The sequence below is a fragment of the Heptranchias perlo genome, chromosome 12 (genome assembly GCF_035084215.1).
Source record: "Heptranchias perlo isolate sHepPer1 chromosome 12, sHepPer1.hap1, whole genome shotgun sequence".
Lineage (NCBI taxonomy): Eukaryota > Metazoa > Chordata > Chondrichthyes > Hexanchiformes > Hexanchidae > Heptranchias > Heptranchias perlo.
In genome coordinates, this window is record NC_090336.1 from 39,380,900 (window position 1) to 39,405,546 (window position 24,647).

At 39.0% G+C, this 24,647-nt stretch overlaps 1 protein-coding gene across 1 annotated transcript in view; it reads right to left on the minus strand.

The window, feature by feature from the left end:
• Positions 1 to 24,647, minus strand: part of LOC137327981 (MOB kinase activator 2-like) — a 62,744-nt gene that overhangs the window by 11,322 nt on the left and 26,775 nt on the right. The window contains 2 exon segments of the mRNA XM_067994012.1: positions 10,875 to 10,968; positions 14,727 to 14,887. Of these exon segments, the coding sequence (XP_067850113.1) occupies positions 10,875 to 10,968; positions 14,727 to 14,887 (255 nt within the window).

Here is a 24,647-nt window from a genome sequence, read left to right on the forward strand (position 1 = left end):
CCTTCCCCAACCAATCAACAATCACTCCAATTCAGCAGAGATGAAAATGCACTTTTTAAAAAAAAACAGGGGAGGGATACGTTTGATATTTACACAACTCATTTTGAAGACTGTAAACACATTTAAAATGCAGCAATCAAATATCCTCCATTTTTTTGTTTTAGTTGGTACTAATCTGAAGATTGTGGGTTCAAGCCCCACTGCAGGACTTCAACACATAATCTAAGCTGGCACTTCAGTGCAATACTGAAGAATTACTGAATTGTCAGAGATACGAGACATTAAATCGAGGTCCTATCTGCCTGTTCAGGTGGATGTAAAAAAAAATCCTGTGGCGCTATTCAGAGAGCAGGGAGTTTGCATGGCCTGACCACTCCTTCCACAATCACCGCCAATATCAGATTAACTGGTCATTCATATCTTCGTTGTTTGTGGGTCATGCTGTGTGTAATTTGGCTGCTGCATTTGCTATTACACATCAGAATTAATTCATTGGTGAAGTGCTTTGGGGCATTCCAAGGACATGACAGGGTACTATGCTATTTCAAGTTTGTTCTTTCTTACAACTTGCAAGGTAAGCCCACTTTAAATTTGTGTGAATAAAGCTTGGGAAAAATGTAGGTTATACAGTTACATCTTTAAAAACTATGTGCAAAATATTGGCTGCATCAAAATACACTGCCGCTTAAAATGTTTTATTCTTTGATAAACAATTTCTCAGTTAATTGAAAAATAACACTTGGAAAAATTGAGCATGATTTGCAAGGGTTAAATCTACAAATGGAAATTCTGCTATATGCAGATATTCAACACTTGCTACCATGAAAAGTGTTACTGGCAGCATAAAGGCAACGACTTGTTTTGATTACATTAACAAAATTACTTACTCCTGTCAAAACTATTTTTGATTGTCAACAAGATTTACTGTGTCCACATTTATTATACATGATACAAAGTGAAACAATTGCCACGGTGAAATAAACATATGTGTAGTGTTCAGTGCTGGCAACAAGTTTAAGGCCATTTAATTAATGGGTTCTGAACTACAATTGCTTTCCTTAGGCCAAATTAATGTCTAACTCACTTGTCAATTTGTTTTGTGTGTATATACTGCACACCAATTTAAAATATCTATTTTCCTTATTAGGGAGGGGGTATGTACTCAGCATAGCTAGGAAGTCAAAGCAGTATGATTAAGTGAAAAGGCAATTTATGACTGTGTATGACATAATGGGACTCAAGCTATTAATATTCTGCATACTTCAAATCCTTCACACAAAAGGCAACTTTATGTTTAAAAACGACATTTTCTGTTAATGTGCCATCAGAGCAGCAGCAGCAGAGCACTCCTGTCACCAATGGCACACTACAATGTGATGGAGGTGAACCCTCCAGGACACAAGCTTTTCCATCAGTTTCAACAACAGCCTGTGGCACAGGAAACACACACCTCATTCCTACTGATCCTCCAATGTCAGCACGTTGGTAAATTTAAAAAGTAAGGAATCTTACAACACCAGGTTATAGGGGGGTGAATGGTGCTCAGCTGCAGACCTCTGCTTGTATTGCCACCCAATATAAAAAAAATCTTTAAAAAGACATTCTGAACCTGTAGAGGTAAACAGATAGCAGAGGGAAAACCCAAACATTCTTAGGTCATTATTTGAACTGACTGCTGGTAAACAGGGTGGAGTGAAAATGTCAGATCAGTGCTAACATGCAGGATCTTATTTGACTGACTTAGTTAACATTACAAGTATGAACATTAATGGGCCCCAAAGCACACAGCATCCGCAATTATGATTGCAAAGCATCACAAGAGGTAAACAGTGATGTATAATTTAAAAGCATTTGTCACATAGCAATAAATTGATGGACTTAACACAAGGCCAGTCAGCTATGGGCTATAGGAGCTTGGGCTCAGTGAACTTGTGATGATAGAAAACTTGAATACTAAGGCTACTGTCAAGATAAATCAAACAATTTGTGCAATTACAGCAAGGAGTAAACAAGTACTATGTAAGTCAGGCCAGCAACAAAAGTTAGATGTCAGCTTCATCATTTTTGGGTGCTTGTACACAACTAGTGACAGGTGTTGTGTACCCTAAGGCCATAATAATGTTGGAGCCGCATTTTAGTCAGGCTGACAATTCTGCTGACTCTTCGGGAAATAATCTATCCATTCCAGTCTAAAATCGAAGTTTCTGCAGTATTAGAGACCCAATTAAAAAAAGAAACTTTCACACCTTGCTCCAAACAAGATTAGGACAGCATTGACAATGTCAGCTACTTAGAATGTCCTTGGCATACCGTTTCAGGAGCACATCTTGAAGCTGGGGTGAGGGACAGAAGGCACAGTTGAAAGTAGGGTTTTAAGGTTCTTTTGGAAACAGTGAGGAAGGTGAGGGAACTGGGTAGAGTGGAAGATGATGTGGACTGGGCCTTCGGCAGTAGAAGGGAAGCGATGAAAGCAGTGGCAGCAATATTGCAGAGGTGGAAGAAAAGAGTTTTGTTACTGGAGCGGATGAGCTGGGTTTGGATTTAATAGGATGCCACGGTTGCACACTTCTTGACTCTGCTGAGATAGCAGCAAGGAGGTGGTTGGAATTGAAGCCAGAGGCATGTAGGATAGCCTCAGTATTGCCAGCATTCATTTTCTTTCTCTCTCTTTCCCCCCCCCCCCTCCCCTTCCTCGCCATCATCCACAGCAACCAAGTTTTGATTTAAATAGGTATGAGATTCTGTCTGAACCTGCTGTTGCCTATGGCTAAATATTTTCCTGCTAATGGGTACAAGTCAGCACTTGCAAACAAGGTACTGCCATGGGGAAGGATTAGCTCAGGAGTTAAACTGAGAAGAGTAATTAACACACTATATTTTTCATACATGAAATTTAATATTCTAGATATTTGAAGTGAGTTCTGATTGTGAAATGCCATTTACAATTCAGTGTTCACTTGGGAGTTCTGTAAATATTACTGTTTTTAGTGTAATTATCTCCTGCAGTGAACATATAAGCACCTGTATTTAGCCTGTGAAGGGGGTAAAGTTTCTCTTCCCTCTCCCCCCCCCCGCCAAAGTCAAAACACATTTAACCTCTTACTTTATACTGAATTTAACCACATTTAATTGAGAATCACAATTTCTCTGCATTATATAGCTGAATTTAGGTGAGGTTTACAATCTGATAAAGTGGATGCTGCAAGTTCGATTGCAGCTACTCAGAAAATTTTCATGCAGGATTTTCATAAAACACACAATATACGTATAATACCTGTGTATAATGCTGCTATGTAGTTTTGGGATTGCACTTTGTGGCTTTCTGAGTTCAGTGCCATATTTGAGAGCCTATCCGTGGGGTTGGTCAGGGGAATTGTAGTATAGCAAGAGGCCTAATGTTGCAATTGATGTAAACCTCATTGGGTTGGGTGACAAAGGATTAATTGAATTTGGGAACTCTGCCAGAAAGAATATAGGTCTGTGAATTTTCATGCTTTCAAATCAAGACTGACTTTTGGAGCTGGACAGAAGGGTCCCAGTGTTTTGTTGAGCTGAAAGATCACTGCAGTAGGTGGCAAATTGAGATAGACTCCAGGAGCCTGGAGCGACTGACAAAAATCTTGCGAATAGTATGTATCTCCTAGAGATCTACAATGTATCTCCTAGAGATCTACAAAAGAGGGAAGTAAAATAGGTGAAATTTCACTAATATAGTTTACAGCTTAATTCGATAATCTAATTAAACTTACTCTTAATTGATTTTCTTTGTCTCTAGCTATCTTATGATTTACATGCAAAACTAATTTCTGTATGAAACCTTGAAACACACTGCTCTTGGGCAATGCATTAAAACACTACCAAGTTATACTATAGTACGATGATTGTAAACAATTTTACAACACCAAGTTATAGTCCAGCAATTTTATTTTAAATTCACAAGCTTTCGGAGGCTACCTCCTTCCTCAGGTGAACGATGTGGAAAATGAAAATAGTACGATGAGGCAGGCTTCAAGATGTGCTCCTGAAACGGTATGCCAAGGACATTCTAAGTAGCTGACATTGTCAATGCTGTCCTAATCTTGTTTGGAGCAAGGTGTGAAAGTTTATTTTTTTAATTGGGTCTCTAATACTGCAGAAACTTCGATTTTATCCATGTTCCGTGTCCACCATATCCTTGTATTTCTTATCGTAAAAAATACTCCAGTATCTTCAGCATGCAAGGCATGCCATGTAAATGGAAGCTGTTACGGGTGCTCATAAATTTCAGGCTCTAGCTCTGAAGCATACATCATTTTAAGGTTCTTTTGTATCCGTAAGAAAGTGATATAAAATCTGTCAAGATTGCAGATATGTTCAAATTGCAGTTCAGGAGCCCATGGCTTTCAGAATTTAACAATTCAAAAGAAGTTTCTAAGTTAAATCTGAGAACTGTTACAATTTGCAACACTACAAGACATCAATGCCTACTCTTACTACAAGAACATATACAATAAGATCTTTAGCTCTGATTTAATTATTTTGAATAGGTTGCAAGTAGAAGCATCAGCTATTGGACTGAGCAACATTTACTTCATACTCAACTACTCCTGTCCATCTCTAGAAGGTGAAAAGATTCAGGAAGCATGTTCGGTTTTCAGCCTAAATTTGAAACCAATAACTCAATATTTTTTGAAGTAGGTAGATGTGAAAGAGCCTTTGAATAGCTATTTCTATCACACAAATATGACTTTAATGTTTATATTTCTGGTAACAATGCGTTAACACAGCCATGTTTACAAAGCACTAGCAATCTAAAGCCCATTTTAAGTTAATTGGCCTCCTTCTGTTCACATTCCCAGCTAATTTATTCTGCAAATATTGATGGAAGGAAGGAAATCTCATTTTTCCTACAATAGGAACAAGTTGACAATTGGAAAAACAACCATTTACCTGTATAGTTTTAGTTATGAATGCAATCTTCTATATTTTATAACTTCCACAGTACTGAACTCCAGTCCTACTTTGGTTTCCTTTCAAATTGTGTCCATGAAGAACTATTATGATAGGCACCACTTTATGAAAGAAAAACCATGGCCTGAAGGGAAGGAGCCTAGCATTTTTGGTTAGTAACACAATTATAAGTCTGCAATACTGCACAAGACCTAAAAAGGAGGCTTCAAAATGCAGTTGTAGAGAACATGCACTTAAAAAAACATACTTTAACCGCAGAAGGATCATAGGAAACACGCAGCTGTCTTTTGAACGTCAACAATACAAAAATGCCCCTTATTTGGCAAAGACTCTGGAGCAGCCTCAGTAAACAGCTGTAGAGAACAGAAATCAACAATGTATGGGCATTTTAGAATGGAGGTACATAGCATCATGGTGATGTAATAACCATTTGTCTGCCAAATATCATTAACTACATCATTTAATTTGCTTCAGCAACTCACTATTGTGTTGCTTGTAAATCTTCAATGAGGTTACAAAGTAGCCTTCAGACATAAAAATTAGTTTTTAAAAAAAAATTAACAGGTCAGTCTTTTGTAGTAAAACATCAACCTTGGCTCAGTGGTAGCATTGAGTCAGAAGGTCGAGGATTCAAGCGCCAACCGAGACTTGAGCACATGATCCAGTCTGACACTTGAGTGCAGTACTGAGGGACTGCTGCACTGTCGGAGGTGCCGTCTTTTGGATGAGATGTTAAACGGAGGTTAACATCTGACCTCTAAAGAAGATATAAAAGATCCCACGATACCATTTCAACAAGTGCCAAGGGGTGGGGGTTCTCCCAGTACCCTGGCTAACATTCATCTCTCAATCAACATCATTAAAACAGAGTATATGGTCATTTGTCTCACTGCTGTTTGTGGAACCTGCCTGTGTGGAAATTGGTTGCCACATCTGCCTACATTATATTATACTGGTCTGAATTGGCCAGCATTTACACATACAACATACTAAAATATGCATGAAAGTTGCGAACCAGTGACAATTCGCCTTCTCAGCATTTAGACAACAGGTAAAATAATGTGAAAGTTTAATAGGAGCATCAACATTAAAGTCACTTGTGTCTCTCTGCAGATCTTCAACATTTCAATGATAAATGTCCTTCCTCAATTCACTGTTCAAAAAATTGATATGCAAGCTTTTTGTAAATGTTGTACATAAAATAATCGTTATTTCAGGCTCCCTCCTAAACAAAGCCTTATAGTTTGCAATTTTCAAGCTGACTGTAAATAACTAATGGGGATCCAGAATGGCATAAATGGAGAATCCTTGCTGACATTAAAGGTGTCCCATGGCTGCATGCACTCTTACTTTCCTTCCGACAACTTGCATTTACATAGATTTAACAAGATGCTGCCTCACTTGCTGAGCTTTTCCAGCATTTTCTGAAGGCAGAAATGATGTGGACTCCTGTCCTGAATCCTGTATGTATTGCCATTTTAAAAATGCACATGGCCAGGTGTACTGCTTTCTACCAATATATGTGCTAAGTCCAGATGTATATGTACATTCACAACTGGCCTAGAGTGCTATGTCTTGGAGTAGAGGCCTATTCCTCATATCAAGGGAAAGAAAAATTGTCAGTAGTAAGCACACATACTGGATAAACTTTGTAAACAGCTCCTTCAAACAGAGGTGGTGCATGGAGGTAAGCAGCAATGATAGGATTTGCAGAGAGAGAAATGGGATCAATGCAGTAAAATAAGAAAAATGCAGTGGAACCCAGTAACAGTGATCATGTTAATGAAAATAGGAGTTTCAATCTTTCCGAGGTTAGCCCACTAGAAATAATGGAGGTAGTGTCAGATCATTGGGAACAAATATCTCCAGTCAAAGCACCAAAGCTCCTCATGTCAGTTAACCAACTCTCAATTACATGTTAAGTGCTTTCGCCAGTTTAATGACTTGAAATTGCCTGATGGATTTCTAATCTTTAGACCTAGTATGCAAGCAATCCCAGGTAAACAATGTTACTCTGCAGAAACAGAGGATACAGCAATTTGTCAGAATTAAGTTAAGATTTGATTCTGTAGGACACAGGTTTACCTTTATTCCCCAATATGTTTCAGATCTCAGCTGGAGAGTCCAAGAGCTCCCCCTGAAGGAGAGAAAATCCAAGCAAGTAAACCTGTGCCATTCTTTAGATATGGGCCAGGTAAATAACAAGAGTTATATTTGCAGAAACCTCAAGAATTGGTCATCTGCCTGGCTAGCCAGATAAAACGGAATAGGGAGGGGGGGAAGGAGTAGTGGAGGAGCAGAAAGAGAGAGAGAGAAAAGGAGAGAACCTAAAGGCCTTGCAATTTTCAGTAGATTGGAATGTTTCTCTGACAGAACCTGCTACTGTCTCCATTTCAGTATGTAGTCACTAATACCAAGTAGTTGACTCTGTTTAGCAAAACTCTAGAAATCGAATCAATGTAGGCTTGCAACTTGTTTATATTCAATTGCAAGTTCTAAAATTACATTGACTAGCACAGAAGCTTCCACATGTCACAAATTACAAACAAGATTAAACTTTGAGACAGGTTCTTATCTGATCCAGACAAGACTACATTCACTTTTTAAAACCCTTCACCAGCCAGTGCCACAAATTCTGCTGACAAGCAGTTATTTGGTTTCTCTAACAGGTTTAACTAACCTGCTCACATCATTGTTCTCCTGATAAGTGCAGATCAATCAAGTTTGAACTGAAGCCAAATGGACAATTATGCAAGGTGCATATATAAATGTCAGCAGCATAAATTTAACAGCAGCTCTTTATAGAAAAATAATGAATCATGAAAAACAAAGCCTGCAGGGCTTCAATAAGATCCAGAATGCTTCAATAAGATCTGGAATGAAATCAAGATTGGGAAAACTTCAGTTCAATTAGAATCTCTGCAAAATATCATAAACCTGGAACCGCAGCAATTTTAACAGCAGGGCAGTGGACACCCAGTCAAGTCCCCTCATTGGCCATTATTTCAACTAAAATAACAAATATCTTAAAATCAAGCATGCAACCATTGTGGAACATGCAAGCATTGCAGAATTTCCGTTCTTCAGCTCGATTTTATAATGACCCAGATTTCAAGTAGGAGTGGCTAAAACTGAGCACAAGTCAAATGAGGCCATGAATTTGCCACCATGCCCATGTTTTTCCTCTCCGGCTGGTGAAAACTCTCTGCAGGTAAGAACCGTTTTACCAATTAGTGCCGAGCTGGTACACAACAGCACTGGTGGCAACTCAAAAGTTTTAGGTCCTTAGCTGAAAAGATGTTGTATAGAAACAAAAGTCAAAATCTGATTTTTGGCAGTCATTTTAAGCAGCTCAAATTTACAATTTACATTTATGTAGCACCTTTAATATAGAAGACTATCCCAAGACCCTTAACAGAGGTATAGGAAAAATGGACACTAAGCCAACGAAGCAAAGATGAGGAGAGGTGACCAAACTTTTGGACAAAGAGTTAGGTTTTAAGGTGGGAGGTGAAAAGGCAGAAAAGGCTTAGGGAGGAGCAGGGGGGTTTAGTGAGGAAATTCAAGTGTGGGGCCTAGGCAGCTGAAGGCTCACCTGCCAAACAGTGGGGCAAAAAGGAGGGGGTGGGGGTGTAGAGGGGGACATGCACCAGAGATCAGAGTCATAGGAACAAAGAATACGGAGGAGGGGTGTTGTAGAGCTGGAGGAGGTTACAGAAATAGGGAGAGGCAAGGCCACACATTTGAAACAAGGAGAATTTAAAATTTGAAGCACTGGGAGACTGACAGAGGGATAGAGCAACATAATCACAGTCACAGAGGATGTCATTTGTGACTTTGCTTAGGTCCATTTCGGTGCTGAGCAGAGGCGGAATGGGATTGGAGAGATTCAAACATGGAGTTGCAGGGGTACATATTTAGGAGGCGACAATATTTTCAAGGACTTGAGAAGAAAGGGAGGTTGGAGCTGGGGTGTTAGTTTGCAAGGACAGAAGGTTTGAGGCTTTGTTTTCTGAGGTGGATGATGACAGGGATGGGGCCAGTACCTGTAGAGAGGGAACCATTTACAACATTAGTTAGTGTGGGGCCAGGAAGGGAAGTTGGGTGGTCAGAAATGTAGTGGGAATGGGGCCAGGAGACCAGAGATGAGCTTGGGGAGAGTATGAGGGGAGATAGGAGAGAAGCTAGAGAAAGATGCAGGTCCAGAGCTAGGGCAGGGAGGATAATCTATGCAATGCTCAAGAAAATCTAGTTTAAAATTTACAGCTGGATAATGTGAGTAAGGAATAAATTTCTTAGAACTCTAAGATTTAAGTAACAATTGGCCTGTTTCTCCCTCATTCCAGGTGTTAGCTGAGAGTTTGCATAACCACCCCAGGTCATGTTTTCTTTTCTTGCTTTACAAAAATCTATCAACATACCAATCTCCACCTGCAGCTGTACCCCAACCTTAATATGCTTCAAAAGAAAAAAAGCTTATGATTATGATCTATGCTGTTACAAAAAGGTATTAAATTATCACACTCATTCCATCATGAATACACACCCTCCTCAGAGTCCAGCTTTTAAATAATTCAATTTTGATCCTGTTTCAAGCAAACAGAAAGGGGAAAGCTGCTGCCAATACACCAAATGGCAAAGCAAGATGCCTCTGTTAGCTAAATTATGCGTTCAAGATGGAAAATTCCAGAATACCGCACATAGCAAAGCACTATACAGAAGGACATCCTAGAACTTAACATTACCTAAGAGGCAAAGCAGCTAGCCAAAAATATGGTGCTGGGCCCAACATGCCTAAGGGCTCACAGATAAGCAGGTGCTGTTACACTGACTCCATTAATATTTTGCTACTTTGTCACAGCCCTACAATCATCATCTGAAGAGTATAATTAAACTGACGAGCAACAAAAAACTCAAGTTACAAAACCAAATTCGACTACTGTTAACGAGCTTTGTGGCTGAAACTGAGAGGAACGGATACAAACACAAATATCTGTGACCACAAAGAAATAAAGGAAGTTGTATGGACCATGACATCAGTAAGTAATGGGTTATGTATTGCTTTAAGTGATCCAGTTCATTTCCTTCAAAAGTCCCATCAAAAGCCACAACTGTCTTCACACGTATGTTCTCTTTCATGGTACGTCCAGTTGAGAAACAACTGTGGCTAAACCTTCACGTGATCCCTCTATTGCAAGGAGTATATTACCTAGATTTAAAGGTAATATTGATTTTTAAATGGCAAATTTATTTTGTCTATACATATTGTCTATACGGCTGCTAAGCCAGAACACTAGGAGTGTCTCCCCTTGTGTGTAATCAGTCACTGCTTTGCAATATAACAGGTCTTGCCCCAGTGAAGCTAATATAATGCCACAGTCTGATTACAATGTTAAAAGGTTACTGTTGTAAAATAATTTTTAGAAAATATAAATGTGGACCTTTATGTGACTGATGTTAGTCCATGAGTCATGTCATCCATACATTCTAATACCAGCAGAAATTAACATTTACAAAACACATGGCCCAACAGGATTATAGGTTCTTTTTCTCGGACTGTTCTGTCTCCAAGATCTCAAATACCTTCTGTTCCAAATCACTTATAGTACTTACAGAATCATAAATTATTCAATTAACAGATTGATGGATAACTGTAATCATTGAAATTACAGTTGAATAATGAAGTTTTGACCAGTCCCAAGACAATGCTAGGATCTACTGCTGTTTTTCATATTGTGTCATGGTATGATTTTAAAAGCATCAAATAGTATGAAATAAATTCAGGAAATTGGAATACAAACACATTTGATAATGTCACTGAATATTCAAACAGAAATGTGTGATTTTGGAGTTTCAACATTTGTCCAAATATTTCAATGGGCTTTATAATCTGTCCTTTGTCCCACATTGCACATTATACTTACGTATTGCACACAGTCATGGTTTGACATGTATCTCCAGTGCAGAACTCCGAGATGGTGCTGTACTGTAGGTTTATGTGATTGAAAAATGTTGTTGCTAAAGAATTGGGGGGAAAAGGAAACAAAAGTTACATGGCGGCATTTACGTTTGGCATCACAAAGCATAGAATTTACAGAAAATCTTCGTATAGCAATTGCTCAAGAGCATTATATCCAACACACTAAAATGTGATTAGAATCATAGAAAGATTACAGCATGGAAGGAGGCCATTCGGCCCATCAAGTCCACGCCAGCTCTATGCAAGAGCAATCCAGCTAGTCCTACTCCCCTGCCCTATCCACATAAAGCCCTGCAAATTTTTTCTTTTCAAGTACTTATCCAGTTCCCTTTTGAAGGCCACGACTGAATCTGCCTCCACCATAACCCCCTCCCCATCCCCCGACAGTGCATTCCAGATCCTAATCACTCACTGCATAGAAAAGTTTTTTCCTCATATCACCTTTGGTTCTTTTGCCAATCACCTTAAATCTATGTCCTCTGGTTCTTGACCCTTCCACCAACGGGAACAGTTTCTCTCTATCTAGTCTGTCTAGACCCTTCATGATTTTAAATACCTCTATCAAATCTTCTCTCAACCTTCTCTGTTCCAAGGAGAACAACCCCAGCTTCTTCAGTCTATTCCCGTAACTAAAGTCCCTTATCCCTGGAATCATTCTAGTAAATCTCTTCTGCACCCTCTCTAAGGCCTTCACAATCTTTCCTCAAGTGCAATGCCCAGAACTGGATATAATACTCCAGTTGTGGTGTAACCAGTGTTTTATAAAGGATCATCATCATGACTTCCTTGCTTTTGTACTCTATGCCTCTATTTATAAAGTTGGACTATAACTTGGTGTTGTAAAATTGTTTACAATTCTATTTATAAAGCCCAGGATCCCGTATGCTTTTTTAACCGCTTTTTTCAACCTGCCCTTTCACTTTCACCAATTTGTGTACATATACCCCCAGATCTCGCTGTTCCTGTATCCCTTTTAGAAATGTGCCCTCTAGTTCATGTTGCCTCTCCTCGTCCTTCCTACCGAAATGTATAACTTCGCATTTTTCTGCGTTAAATTTTATCTACTTCATGTCTGCCCATTCCACCAACCTGTCTCTATCCTCTTGAAGTCTATCACTATCCTCCTCACTGTTCACTACACTTCCAAGTTTTGTCATCTGCAAATTTGGAAATTGTGCTCTGTACACCCAAGTCCATTAATATATATCAAGAAAAGCAGTGGTCCTAGTACCGACCCTTGGGGAACACCACTGTACACCTCCCTCCAGTCCGAAAAACAACCGGTCACCACTACTCTCTGCATCCTGTTATTTAGCCAATTTTGTATCCATGCTGCTACTGCCCCCTTTATTCCATGGGCTTCGATCTTGATGACAAGCCTATTATGCGGCATTTATCAAACGCCTTTTGAAAGTCCATGTACATTAAATCAACTGCATTGCCCTCATCGACCCTCTGTTACCTCATCAAAAAACTCGATCAGGTTAGTTAAACATGATTTGCCTTTAACAAATCTGTGTTGGCTTTCCTTAATCAATCCACACTTGTCCAAGTGACTGCTAATTCGGTCCCGGATTATCGTTTCTAAAAAGGTTTCCCCACCACCGAGGTTAAACTGATTGGCCTGTAGTTGCTGGGTTTATCCGTATAACCTTCTTTGAACAAAGGTGTAACATTTGCAATTCTCCAGTCCTCTGGCACCAATCCCGTATCTAAGGATGTTTGGAAGATTATGGCCAATACCTCTGCAATTTTCACTCTTATTTCCCTCAGCAACCTAGGATGCATCCCATCTGGACGAGGTGACTTAACTACTTTAAGTACAGCTAGCCTTTCTAGTACCTCCTCTATCAATTTTTAGCCCATCCAGTATCTCAGCTACACCTTCCTTTACTGAGACTCAGGCAGCATCTTACTCCTTGGTAGAGACAGATGCAAAGTACTCATAGAGCACCTTGGCCATGCCCTCTGCCTCCATGAGTAAATCTCCTTTTTGGTCCCTGATCGGCCCCACCCCTCCTCTTACTACCCATTTACATGCCTATAAAAGGGAATCCAAGTCTTCTATGTTGGCCGCCAGTCTATTCTCATATTCTCTCTTTGCCCCTCTTATTTCTCTTTTCATTTCCCCTCTGAACTTTCTATATTCAGCCTGGTTCTCACTTGTGTTATCAACCTGACATCTGTCATATGCCCCTTTTTTCTGCTTCATTTTACTCTCTATCTTTTTTATCATCCAGGGAGCTCTGGCTTTAATTGCCCTACCTTTCTCCCTTGTGGGAATGTACCTAGATTGTACCTGAACCATCTCCTCCTTAAGGGCCGCCCATTGTTCAATTACAGTTTTGCCTGCCAATCTTTGATTCCAATTCACCCGGGCCAGATCAGTTCTCATCCCACTGAAATTGGCCCTCCTCCAATCGAGTATTTTTACTTTGGAGTGGTCAGTGTCCTTTTCCTTATGATACTATGATCAATGTTCCCTAAATGTTCCCCCCCACTGACCTTTGCTCCACTTGGCCCGCCTCATTCCCCAGAACCAGATCCATCGATGCCTCTTTCCTCGTTGGGCTGGAAACGTACTGGTCAAGAAAGTTCTCCAGAACACACTGCAAAAATTTCTCCCCCTCTTTGCCCCTTATATTACTATCCCAGTCTGTATTAGGATAGTTGAAGTCCCCCATTATCACTATTCTATGGCTTTTGTACCTCTCTAATTTCCCTGCAAATTTGCTCCTCTATATCCTTCCCACTAGTTGGTGGCCTATAGAATACACCCAGTAGTGTAATGGCACCTCTACTGTTTCTTAACTCTAACCAAATAGATTCTGTTCTTAACCCCTCCAGGACATCCTCTCTCCAGCACTGCAATATTCTCCTTAATCATTACTGATAAAACATGATGGCTCTTCATCTAAAGTTTTCATCATTGCCTACTAATTGATATGAAATAGTCAAATGTCTTCAGTGACCAACAGATGCCATTGCAAACAGCAGACTAGAATTTGTACAATATAGAAGTTTTCACTTTTAAGACCATTTAACTCAAGGGCATAAAGAAACTACTCAATACAGTTTTCACTAAATTCTCGCTTTAAAATTCTGTACCTGACCACGATATTTTAATCAACATTTAATCAAAAAGTGTAATTTATGGAAGGGATAAATCTAAAAGGGAAAGAGGAAGCAAGCAAGCAAGGCAAGCAGAAAAAAAGACAGAAAGAGAGAGAGAGAGAAAACTTTAGATAAATGGGCACCTCCCAGTATACGAGGGCCTCTTGCAATGTGAAATTTGTGATAATTAAGACACTGTGGCTGGTACTATAATTTGCTTACATTGGTAATTTTCTTCCCTTTGTCCTGAAGGTGTTGACTCTTAGCTAGTGTATTGTTCTGAAGATACTGGGCACCCTCCAGTACCTTACCAATGTGACAACAGCCTATGTGAGTCAGAATAGTTAGTCATCATACAATGTAACCACCAGTGGCAGAGATAAGCACAATCCTATCCTTGCCTAGGCACTTTCAGCAGGAATGGAAACCCTGTTTTATTTCCTTCTCTCTAAACGCAGGATGCCAAAACCAACTGTAGTGCACTACCACTGACCCAGCAGAGATCAGCTAATTCAATACAAACCAGGGATCAAACCCCATCAGGAGAGGATTTGCTTGTATGGATCTAATTGTACTCAGATTTTATTGGCTTTCTGAATACAATACAGCTCACTTATGTTAACATGGTATAAGATTTAAAAATGTATTAGTGGTTGAATCTAGCTGAACAATAGGAACTTACTATTGCTGGCTAGCCATTCATTTAGGTCAATTTCATGTGGCAAAGTCACCAGCTCCTTAAAGTCGAAATCTGTTATTCTGGCTTTGGTATATTCAGGCTCCAGATACAATTTCTTCTCTTCTGCTGCTGTTTTTTTACCGTTTGGCTTAGTCTTCGACTTCCTAAAAGAAAACAAACAAGAGATTAATTGAATGGGACTGGATTGGACAGGTTTCAATTTGACAATGTGTACCATTTACTTTGTAGTCTCAAACATTCATAACATTTACATAAATATCACAAAGGGAATTCAACATGCTATGTAGTGTTCATATGTAAGACAATGAAATCTAAAGAAAAACAAAATGAGCATGGGAATGGGGAGCAATGCCAAGATACTATTCCGTTCCCAGAATATACCAAATAACAATTACTCTAAGACCTGCTTTCCACTCCCACCTCCCGTTCTTGCTTTATCACATCAAAATGGAAAGGCTGTCCTTTTTGTTAACCCTATCGAGCAGCAAATCAGAACGTACTGCTAGTCACTATTTTATCAAAAGCAAATTGTACAACTAGAATTGTATACTATGTTGAATTCTAGCACTGAATCTGATACTCAAAAGTTGGGCAAGTAAATTTCCAGCATTTTCAATCATTTATATTATTCAGCCTTAGCCTACTGGCCTGCACTGATACCCCAGCTCACAAGAATGATACTAAAGCTACAATGTTCTATGACCACGGTGAATGAATGCATTAGTACAGTAGTTACATTAAGCTCACACTACTTCAGAGCAGCTGAATCACCTAATTCCTCCACATTCTTGCAAAAATCAAACTGGTGATGTACAGTTTACTTTGTACATCACAAGTCTTTCACCATCTAAAACAGTCTCTTCCACATACATCAGCTGCAAAGACTTGGTGATCCAGGTGCCATTCTGCAGAGATTCTTCCATGATCTTTCCATCCACTCTACTCTATATTATAGTACATAAAAAGTTCACTCTTTCACTACACTTATCAACCAATGTGCAATATTGCCATGTTAAGTGAATGTGGGAATTCATTTTGCATTTGTTTTTTTTTGAATACTATAGTGATACTACAGTGCTACATTGAGATCTCATGAATGCTACAGATACAGAAAGGAACACTCCTTAATGCAATTCAATCTGAATAAATGTAGGAAATTGGCCAAGATGTAGTGTAAAATGTTACCTCAAGTGAATTAAAATAAAGTGAATTAAAATAAAGCATTCATATTTTAACCAAATTAATTCCATATTTTTCTTTTTGCTTCCAATCAATTCAGTTCAGATGCTGAAGGACACTAGTATTGATCCCACTGAAATTGATCAACCAGTAAAGAGTCCAGGTGGAAATAGCTGGACAGTGTTTAAAGGATACAATAGGAGAACACTGGCAACAGATAGCTTCAGTTGAAACTTAAACTATTGAAATTAAATTTCCTATTTAAGTAACCATCTTGTACAGGTATCCCATTTCATTCGATTCCCTCGACAGTAGTGTAGGGAGCCTGTTCCCAAGGCACTCTCTGTGCTGCTCAAGCCGACTGCTAGGAGGAGAATACAGCAGCATAGTTGGACTCAGTCTCTCTGGCTTGATCCTCCCCAAAAACAAAACCAAAATCAGGAGCCCATCGCATCCTGGTGCTGTGCACTTAAATATTTAAGGAAACACTTTCAGCTTGAGTGACTTGGTACCACATGGCCCAGATGGTGCCCCTAAAAATCTATTCCATTTGAAAGGAAATACAATCTACTCCGAATAACTCAAGTATTTTTTAAGCAAAAAAATTGACATTATCCAGTGGTATAATTAAACAATTTAAACAAAACAGCACAGGAAGTTTCTTGCACAAAATAACATAATTCAAATTAAGTAACTTTGAAATGTGAAGTAGACTGTAACCAATTAATTCTACATATGGTAAAGTAGGAAAGGGAAATTGTCTTTTATAAATGGAAGTCTGTTTTGTTAGCAAATCACCTTATGTCTCAAAAGCATCCCAAAGTGCTTCATAGACATTAAATTATTTTGAAGCAAGATTCCACAAATAGTAAATGAGATGAACAACCAGTTAATCTGTTTTGGGGGAGGAATGTTGGCCATGATACAGGGAGAATACTCCTTCTTTGAACACTCTTGTTCATGGGACCTGAACCATAAGAACAAATGCTTTACATCTCATTTGAAGGATGGCATCTTCAATAATGCAGCATTCCTTAGTACTACAATGCATTGTCAGCCCAGGTTACATGCACACGTCCTGAGTGGGAACTGAACCCATACCTATGACTCAGAAGTAAGTTTGCTGCCAGCTGAGCCAAGCTGGCACTTAACAAACCTATTACAGTAATATCCAATAAGGGTAAAGTATGCAGGCTTCCAGATAAGCACATAATGAATGTGCTTTTTCAAGATGGATGTTTCAGTAGTTCCCACAGAAGAGGAAAGAAGATCATTTCTGACTGTTTCAGAATTTATGTAGAAAGAATGAACCCCCAGTGGCCATACATCAGCACATGTCTTACAGGTGGTCACAGGACTGGATAAGCAGCAACTTCTTGGATATCTATGAATCCTGGAAGTTATGGGGGTGAGGTGGGAAAGAGGTCATCTAGGACTTCTGAAAAGATAGGCGTGAAGGGGTGGAAGGAAGGGAAAGTTTATAGGCATCCTCTTGATGAGGTCACTTACTGGTAAGTGAATGCCAGCTCCCTACCACAATAAAATGGAGCACTAATTAAACTCTGAACATTTATGTACAGCTAATCTTCATTAGTCTCCACTTGCCATCATATGACATTTTGGACATTGTCCAGTTGTTCATACCATTTGTTCAGCATTTTTGGGAATAAAATGTTTCTGGCAATGTGCACTGCTTTTCCTTTTCAGTTTATTCAAGGAAAAAAAATACTGTAACACTGCCAGATGCCTTTTTTCTCCCTATTCTTACAAAAATCTTTTCCTTAATAGGTAATCTCTGCTTAATATTTCCAGGGTCTGCCATGGATGATGCAAGATCAAATCATGAGCTGATGGAGAGGCATGAATATGCTTGAGAGACAGAAACCAGTCATTTCAATATGCAGCTGTAACTCCATCAAATTCTATTACCACTCTTCTTCAGAAATGTGAACTCTCCAGTATGTTCCAGAACTACAACTCCTTTCATACTGGTCAATTGTTATAGGGCATCTTAAGTGGTGTAAACTTCACCTTGTTCCAGTACCTGCTAATTAGCCCATAATGCACAAATAGAAGCACAGTATTTCATAGCATACTCTTCATAAAAAGATTTTCATTTAGTTCCCATCACACGGGGCCACATATTTTCAGCTCCAATATAACCACATATCAATTTTTGAAACATTGATAAAACTGCATACTTTAACAGACTAATCCAAACAATCCATGTTTGGCAGTTGGTTCAGAATACTCAAAGCAGTTTTGTGGCTGCTTATATAACTGCTCTGTAAATCATTGCCAGCTGCATCTTATCCTGTACAATCCACAGTAGAGGCTAACAAAGTGCTTATCGTGGCATTACAAGATAAACTAAAACCTATTTCAGTTCAATATCAAACCTTCAAAATGCAACCATCCCTCCAAACACATCCCTCAAAAATAGGATGGGAAGAAATTAGAATAACGGTCACTTGCAGTTATCAACAGGGCCTGGTAATGACGCGAACAAAAATGAGTGAAACTCTGTGGAGGAGAGTGTCTCACTCTGCTTTGGAATCAGTTCAGGCCTTGACATCCGATTTACACTCAAGTTTCGCAGCAGTGCAATGCAGTTTCAGCATTGCACTAACACTAAACTTGGACTGTGAGTTCACCCTAAGTGACTCAATTTATTGAATACACATTTGCACTCAAATGTTTTTGTGAATAGTTTTTTTTTTAAAAAAGGAGTATACCTACCCCAGCAACCTCTCACTGGAAGCTTGTACAGAGAAAATGCTGCTGCACCTTCCATTTTAATAAACTTCAGATGAATTAAAAAATTGGAAAACCACCTTGAAATTTACATTGCGAATTTGAAGCTGGTACAGATGAAGATGATTATATGAAACATGCCAATAAACAACATGGCTTTAAAACCCTAAATTCAAATTACTTACTACAGAAAATATTACAATAGGGGACAAATAGAAGTCCTTAAAAATGATGCTCTATATGGTATTATAGAACACCCATTATAACCCAAAACATTCCAGGAAAGTGAATAGTTTACAAGCTGCAGACATCCATTCAGTACACAAAGGGTTATTATACACAAGACTGCAATGGCCTTGACTGCAGGCCAGTAGCTGCACCATTTACATAAGACAACTTCTGACACAGTATATTTTATTGATCCATTAAACCAGTCACAGCTAGTTACTACAATGATAGCCAGAGTGCCAAATTCTGTTTGGGTAATAAATCTTGTAATCAAACAACCTTGCCCTTCATCAAATGAGAAGTATCTCAAATCCTGCTGCAGGTGGGAAGACAGCTGCTGAGAACCATATCTCAACTGTGCCTGTAATATTCTCTAAGCAATGAAGATAAAGGAAGACCATATCAGAATTCAAGTGAAATGAATTCTGAAGAGTTTGAAATCTTAACAGTGTGGAAATGGTATTCAGAAAGATCCCCAAGTGGCACAATTCAATTAATCTCAGTCGTGGACAATGAGAATGTCTAGCAACGCACAATGCAATAATTTAAGCAGGAAAACAAAGTTACTTTTAGGTAGAACACTTCCTCAAATCTGCCGATATGAATCACCCCTATCTTAGGCTGTTAAATTGAGTTATTGATGGAATCACAATGACTCCTAGCATTAACACCATCCAAAACCAAGATTAATAAAAATGTTTACATCCAGGTAATCATGTCACCACTCAGAAATATGGCCCAAGTCCAAACTAATGCTATACATTAAACTTTACTGCTGAAAAGGCAGTACGTTTCAAAGTTACGTTTACAATAGCTGTACTCTTGCACTACCAGAGTTGCTCTGAGCAAATTTGGGAATAATATTTGGCTCACCCAAAGATTCAGTAGCAGAGTTTTTACACAAAATGTAAAATACAGAAGCTTAACTCATGGAGAAGGATTGTGTGGTTTTGATGAGTATAATGCAGTCATTCACAGGTCATGTGGCCTGTATGCCCATGATAAGGAACACAAAGCTTTAAACTGTTCCCAGGTACAGCCAGGATACTGGAGGTAAATTCTTGCAGTGTGACCAATTTTCAACATGGTACCATTTTCCCTTGCAAGAAAGTTTGGTAACCTTAGCCTCATGAACAATGTGTTCCCCTCCCAAGCTTCAATTTTTACAGATCAGAGATTGATTCTTTAAGCAGCGTAAATCAAATACTTAACTCTCACTAGAGTGATATAAAGCAAATGCTAAACTACTTTCAAACTGATCCCACTCAACATACTTTGATACCCCCATGAGCCATTTCTGCAGAAATACTGGATTACTTTAAATTCTGAGGTGGCCAGGTGTAATGAAGTGTGCAACAAAATAGATTCAACAAAATCAGCTGCAACCGTTAATTATTATTTCAACCACCTGAAATCAAGCTCAATCAATTTCAAAGATTTCACCATGCAGGCCATGTGCACAAGCTGAAAAGTGAACTTCAGTCTCAGTTACTCCACACAGCATCAATAACCAAATGTCAGCCGTTGTAGTGTGCAGACTCCATTGCTGTTAACACAGTCTAGTCAGACATTAAGTCATACAACTGCAGATAAAGGCACAAAATTAAGCAGTTACTGTTCAAACTACAGTGAAACACTATAGCTTTCGTATTATGACTGTTAACTGACAACTTACAATGAGACACTTCTGTGGGGAAATTAAATATCTACTGCACCATTTAACTATTTCCCTTCAGCATGGGATCATCCAAACATATCGCACCAATTCATATTGTTTGAAAATTAGTTATTACGTGGAAGGCAGCTGTGCCTTTGAGAGCCTGTAAGGGTAAAGAAAATCAATAAGCTGTTTATGGAATAGTATCTAGTCACGCACATAAGTTATCTATAATGACCTTAGTTAATACAGAAGTAATAACTCACAAACTGCAATAATCTTAACCATATTTTTCCCTCGTCCAGACCCTTATTACTTTACAAAAAGTAAGTGTTCCTCTACCTCAGGACTTTTCCCATAGCTTGTAGAACCATCTTGTAACTCAATCCTGTTTTCTGCTGTCCAAGCAATGACCTATCGTCACTATAGCTTAAACGATCTCCCACCATGGTAGTTTCTCAGTCTTCAGACCTCCTTTGTCTCTTTACAGCTCAAACTAGTCAAACCACATTCACATTTACATCAGCATTGAGCTTCAAACAACCTTCGCTTTCAGCCAATCAGACAAGAAGTGCCTGGATTTGGCATGAAAGGACAAGCAGTCCACTGATTTCATCAACAGCTAGGGCCATAAATCAAGGGAGCGTCTACGAAGAGAAGGAAAAACTTTAGGCGTATGATTGAAAACAGCTGTACTAAATTTAAAAGCTACCAGAGGTAGTAACCAACTTCTGCATCAGTACCCTTCCCACATCCATATTGACCATTTTGTGATTAGACAAGTCACTTTCACAGCAAGATATCTAACTCCCTCCCCCCACCAAAAAAAAACTAGTTTTCAGCCTTTTTCTCTGCCCCTTTCCACTTTTCAAACCAAAAAAGTGAGCAGCTTCCTTGTGCTAATGTCACTCTGTAATCAGGTGTACCAGCATAGACTGCGACAACTTTGGTTACAAATTTGCCTGCTTGCAGAAAAGTTGTATTAATCAGCTTCTATTCAGCATCTTGTCTCTCTCCGCAGCACATTAGTAACTTGGCATGTAGAACAAAGCCACAAGTCCAAGTTTAGAATGGATCAAATCAAAATTATAAACCCACAAAATAAGTGTAACCTTATAACATTCAACTAAGTACCAAATTAATTCGTGAAACCACATCCACAATATGGAATCATGGGTCGATCGTACACACATGCATTGAAAACAATTTTACCTCAAATGTCAAATATTTTCAATTTTGAACTTTCAAATCAATCTGACAGCAGCTATTACAGCTGGTTTTATTCTAAACAAAAAACAAATTTAGTGAATCAAAAAAGTTATGTTGTAGATTTGCTGACAGTACAAATGCTCCAACTAACAGTCCTAAATTCTTAGCATGGGCTGTTGACTTCCCTGAAGTTGGACTATTTACATGACAAATTAATGTAGTTTCTGTACCATCCTTTTCAAACAACCCTGTTTTATGCAGAATGCGCATGGCATATTTAGAATTGTAGAACATACATGTAACAGGTACAGAAAAGGCTTTAAGGGATTGTTATGAGCAGTTTCACTGATAGAGGGCAGCAAGAGAGTACATTTCCACTCCATGTGAACATGAGACTTGCTATAAAAGGAAGAAATGTGCAACTACTGTTGTAAACTACTATAAAGTAAAGCCATGCAAATTACAAGATAAATCTCTTCACTCATTTTGGGCTAAGGAGACAGGTAGATTAAACAGAGACCAATGACTGCTTTGAAACAGGGCTTATTTGCATTTTTTTTCAAATAAGTGAATGCGTAACACTGCATTTGTCATTGCAATACACCTTGTCGGTTATATGGAAATACTAATACAAGTATAGTATTTCTCAGAACAATAGTGGTTTCACATCTACCTACATTCAGTTTTAAGTTCTCCAATAGCTCAGACTTTCCCAGTTTTTACTGAAACTGAAAGATCATGCAAGACCTGATGCCAAGAAGTGAATCAGTTCAGGATCAAAAATAGCAGACAGACAATGGTTTCCTTAAAGGCTGATAATTTCAGCACTTCTAAATTACAAAGAATTTTTTCTTCAAAAAAAATTAGTTTGGGTACTTGGGGAAAAAATTCTTGGGAAGGGCAAAAGAAAAAAAAAAGATCTCCTATTAGCTATTCCCATTACCCAGCTTTTAAAACAAATGGAGGGACAAGGGTGGCAGCCAATTGCAACAATCACTACCACATGGTGCCTGGGAAATTGGATATGACTGCACTGGGCAGGAATATGTAACTGCACTCCAAGCCAAGCCTGCCCACAACTGACAAGATAGTTTTTTTTCATTGTTTGTTTTTTCCCCACTCCTGGAAGCTATGGCATCACTGATGTTCTCACAAGCTGTTCATACACATGCATTTTGCAGCAGGGATCACTGAACAACAATCAGGAGCAGGAATCCAGGCAATTTTTTTTCCTCTGTCCTAGCCCACTAACACAAATTGTAACTACTCCTGATGATGAGCCGCAGGAAGTTGAAACTAACACATGACTAGATAATGAACAAACAGTCTGACAGCACAGAGAATATCAAAGGGTTGATAACCGTGGTGAAGGTACGTGTCCGTACCAAACGCTGCCATCACGTCCTGAATACCCCACCCCACGAGGATCTCTTCTTGGATCCCTCCTCATCCTTAGTGACAATTAGCCCCTTTAGCAACATTGTCTTCAGGTACAGGGCCAGTTTTCACATGGATGCCATTACCTAGCTTTACCTGGCCACCATTTCTCCTGACCCCTCAACTGCATCAGACATAAAAAAAGTCATTCATCCAGGATTTGAACAGCTCAACAATGGAAAACCAATGCCATCAACTTCAGTTTCCACCACAAACTCTGCTCCCTTGCTACTCAACTCACCCTATCTCTGCAATCACCTCCAACTCTAGAACCCCTCCTGAAGGCTCCATTCCTCTGACTCCTGGGACTTATAAAGTTTAGAACTACACAGGCTGATTTGAGTTTTTGAATAGGATTCAACAATGAAGGTGGCTGTTACCCCAACATTCTTCAGGATTTTCCTGCAGCATTGCCGACTCTGTCACACTAATTGCACCTTTAAAAAGCTTCAGATAATAAGATTTGTTTAGATTTTAGAAAAATGCATCAGCATAGTCAGTAATGAGCTTTACATACAGAAGTGAGACCAGACAGAAAAATATTAGCATCATGGCATAACTGATACTACCTTTGTCACATATATATAGCACACATTCATGATTGCAGACCTTAATCTGACCTGGTCATTAACAAACATTATACCTGTAGAATGTACAGCCAGAGCTGGATTTATTGGGAACCCACACAGGGCTGTTGAGGCCAGTTGTTGCACCCCAAGACTATCCGGGTGAGATCAGGTAACTTAGCACCAACCAGGATCAAAGTGGAGACCTTCAGATGGGTTTGGTTTAGTACAAAGCCAAAAATTCTTGATTCAATCCAGATTCCTACCCTGCCAAAAATCACCTATCAGTTGGAGAACATATCCCACATTATCATATCGCTGCTGACACTCCCTGTCTAAGCTCACACACATAAAAGTGACTTACAATGGGTTCCAGAGGGAGGGCAATGCCCATGGAACCATACTCCAGGATAACACTTTTGGGGAAAGGTTGAAAATGAAGGATTCTGTACTGGTGTTTAGTTGTGATATAGAGCTGAAGAAAACAACATTCCTAAAGTCCTTGAAATGGACCAAAAGGGAATTTTGATTTCACCAACATGTTCAGTCATAAATGATGTAACAAGAGGATCTGAAAGTGGTACAAAATTAATTGTCAGGGTCACTGAAGTTAGTCAAATTCAGTTTTTATTACATGGGATTCCAGGATTTTTACCACTTGCCCATGAGTTCTGCAATCAGAACTTCATCATGTGCAATGTATTTTTCCAATTAGGAAATTCTTTGAGCAATATGCATTATGTATATTGTGGTTTTACTAGGATTGCAATACAACAGGATGGTTTCATTCAGGAGAACTACCGCCTTATGCTTTGAGTCACTGTCAGTGCATTTTTTGTGAAGAACAGAGTGTACATATCACAGTCATGTCAG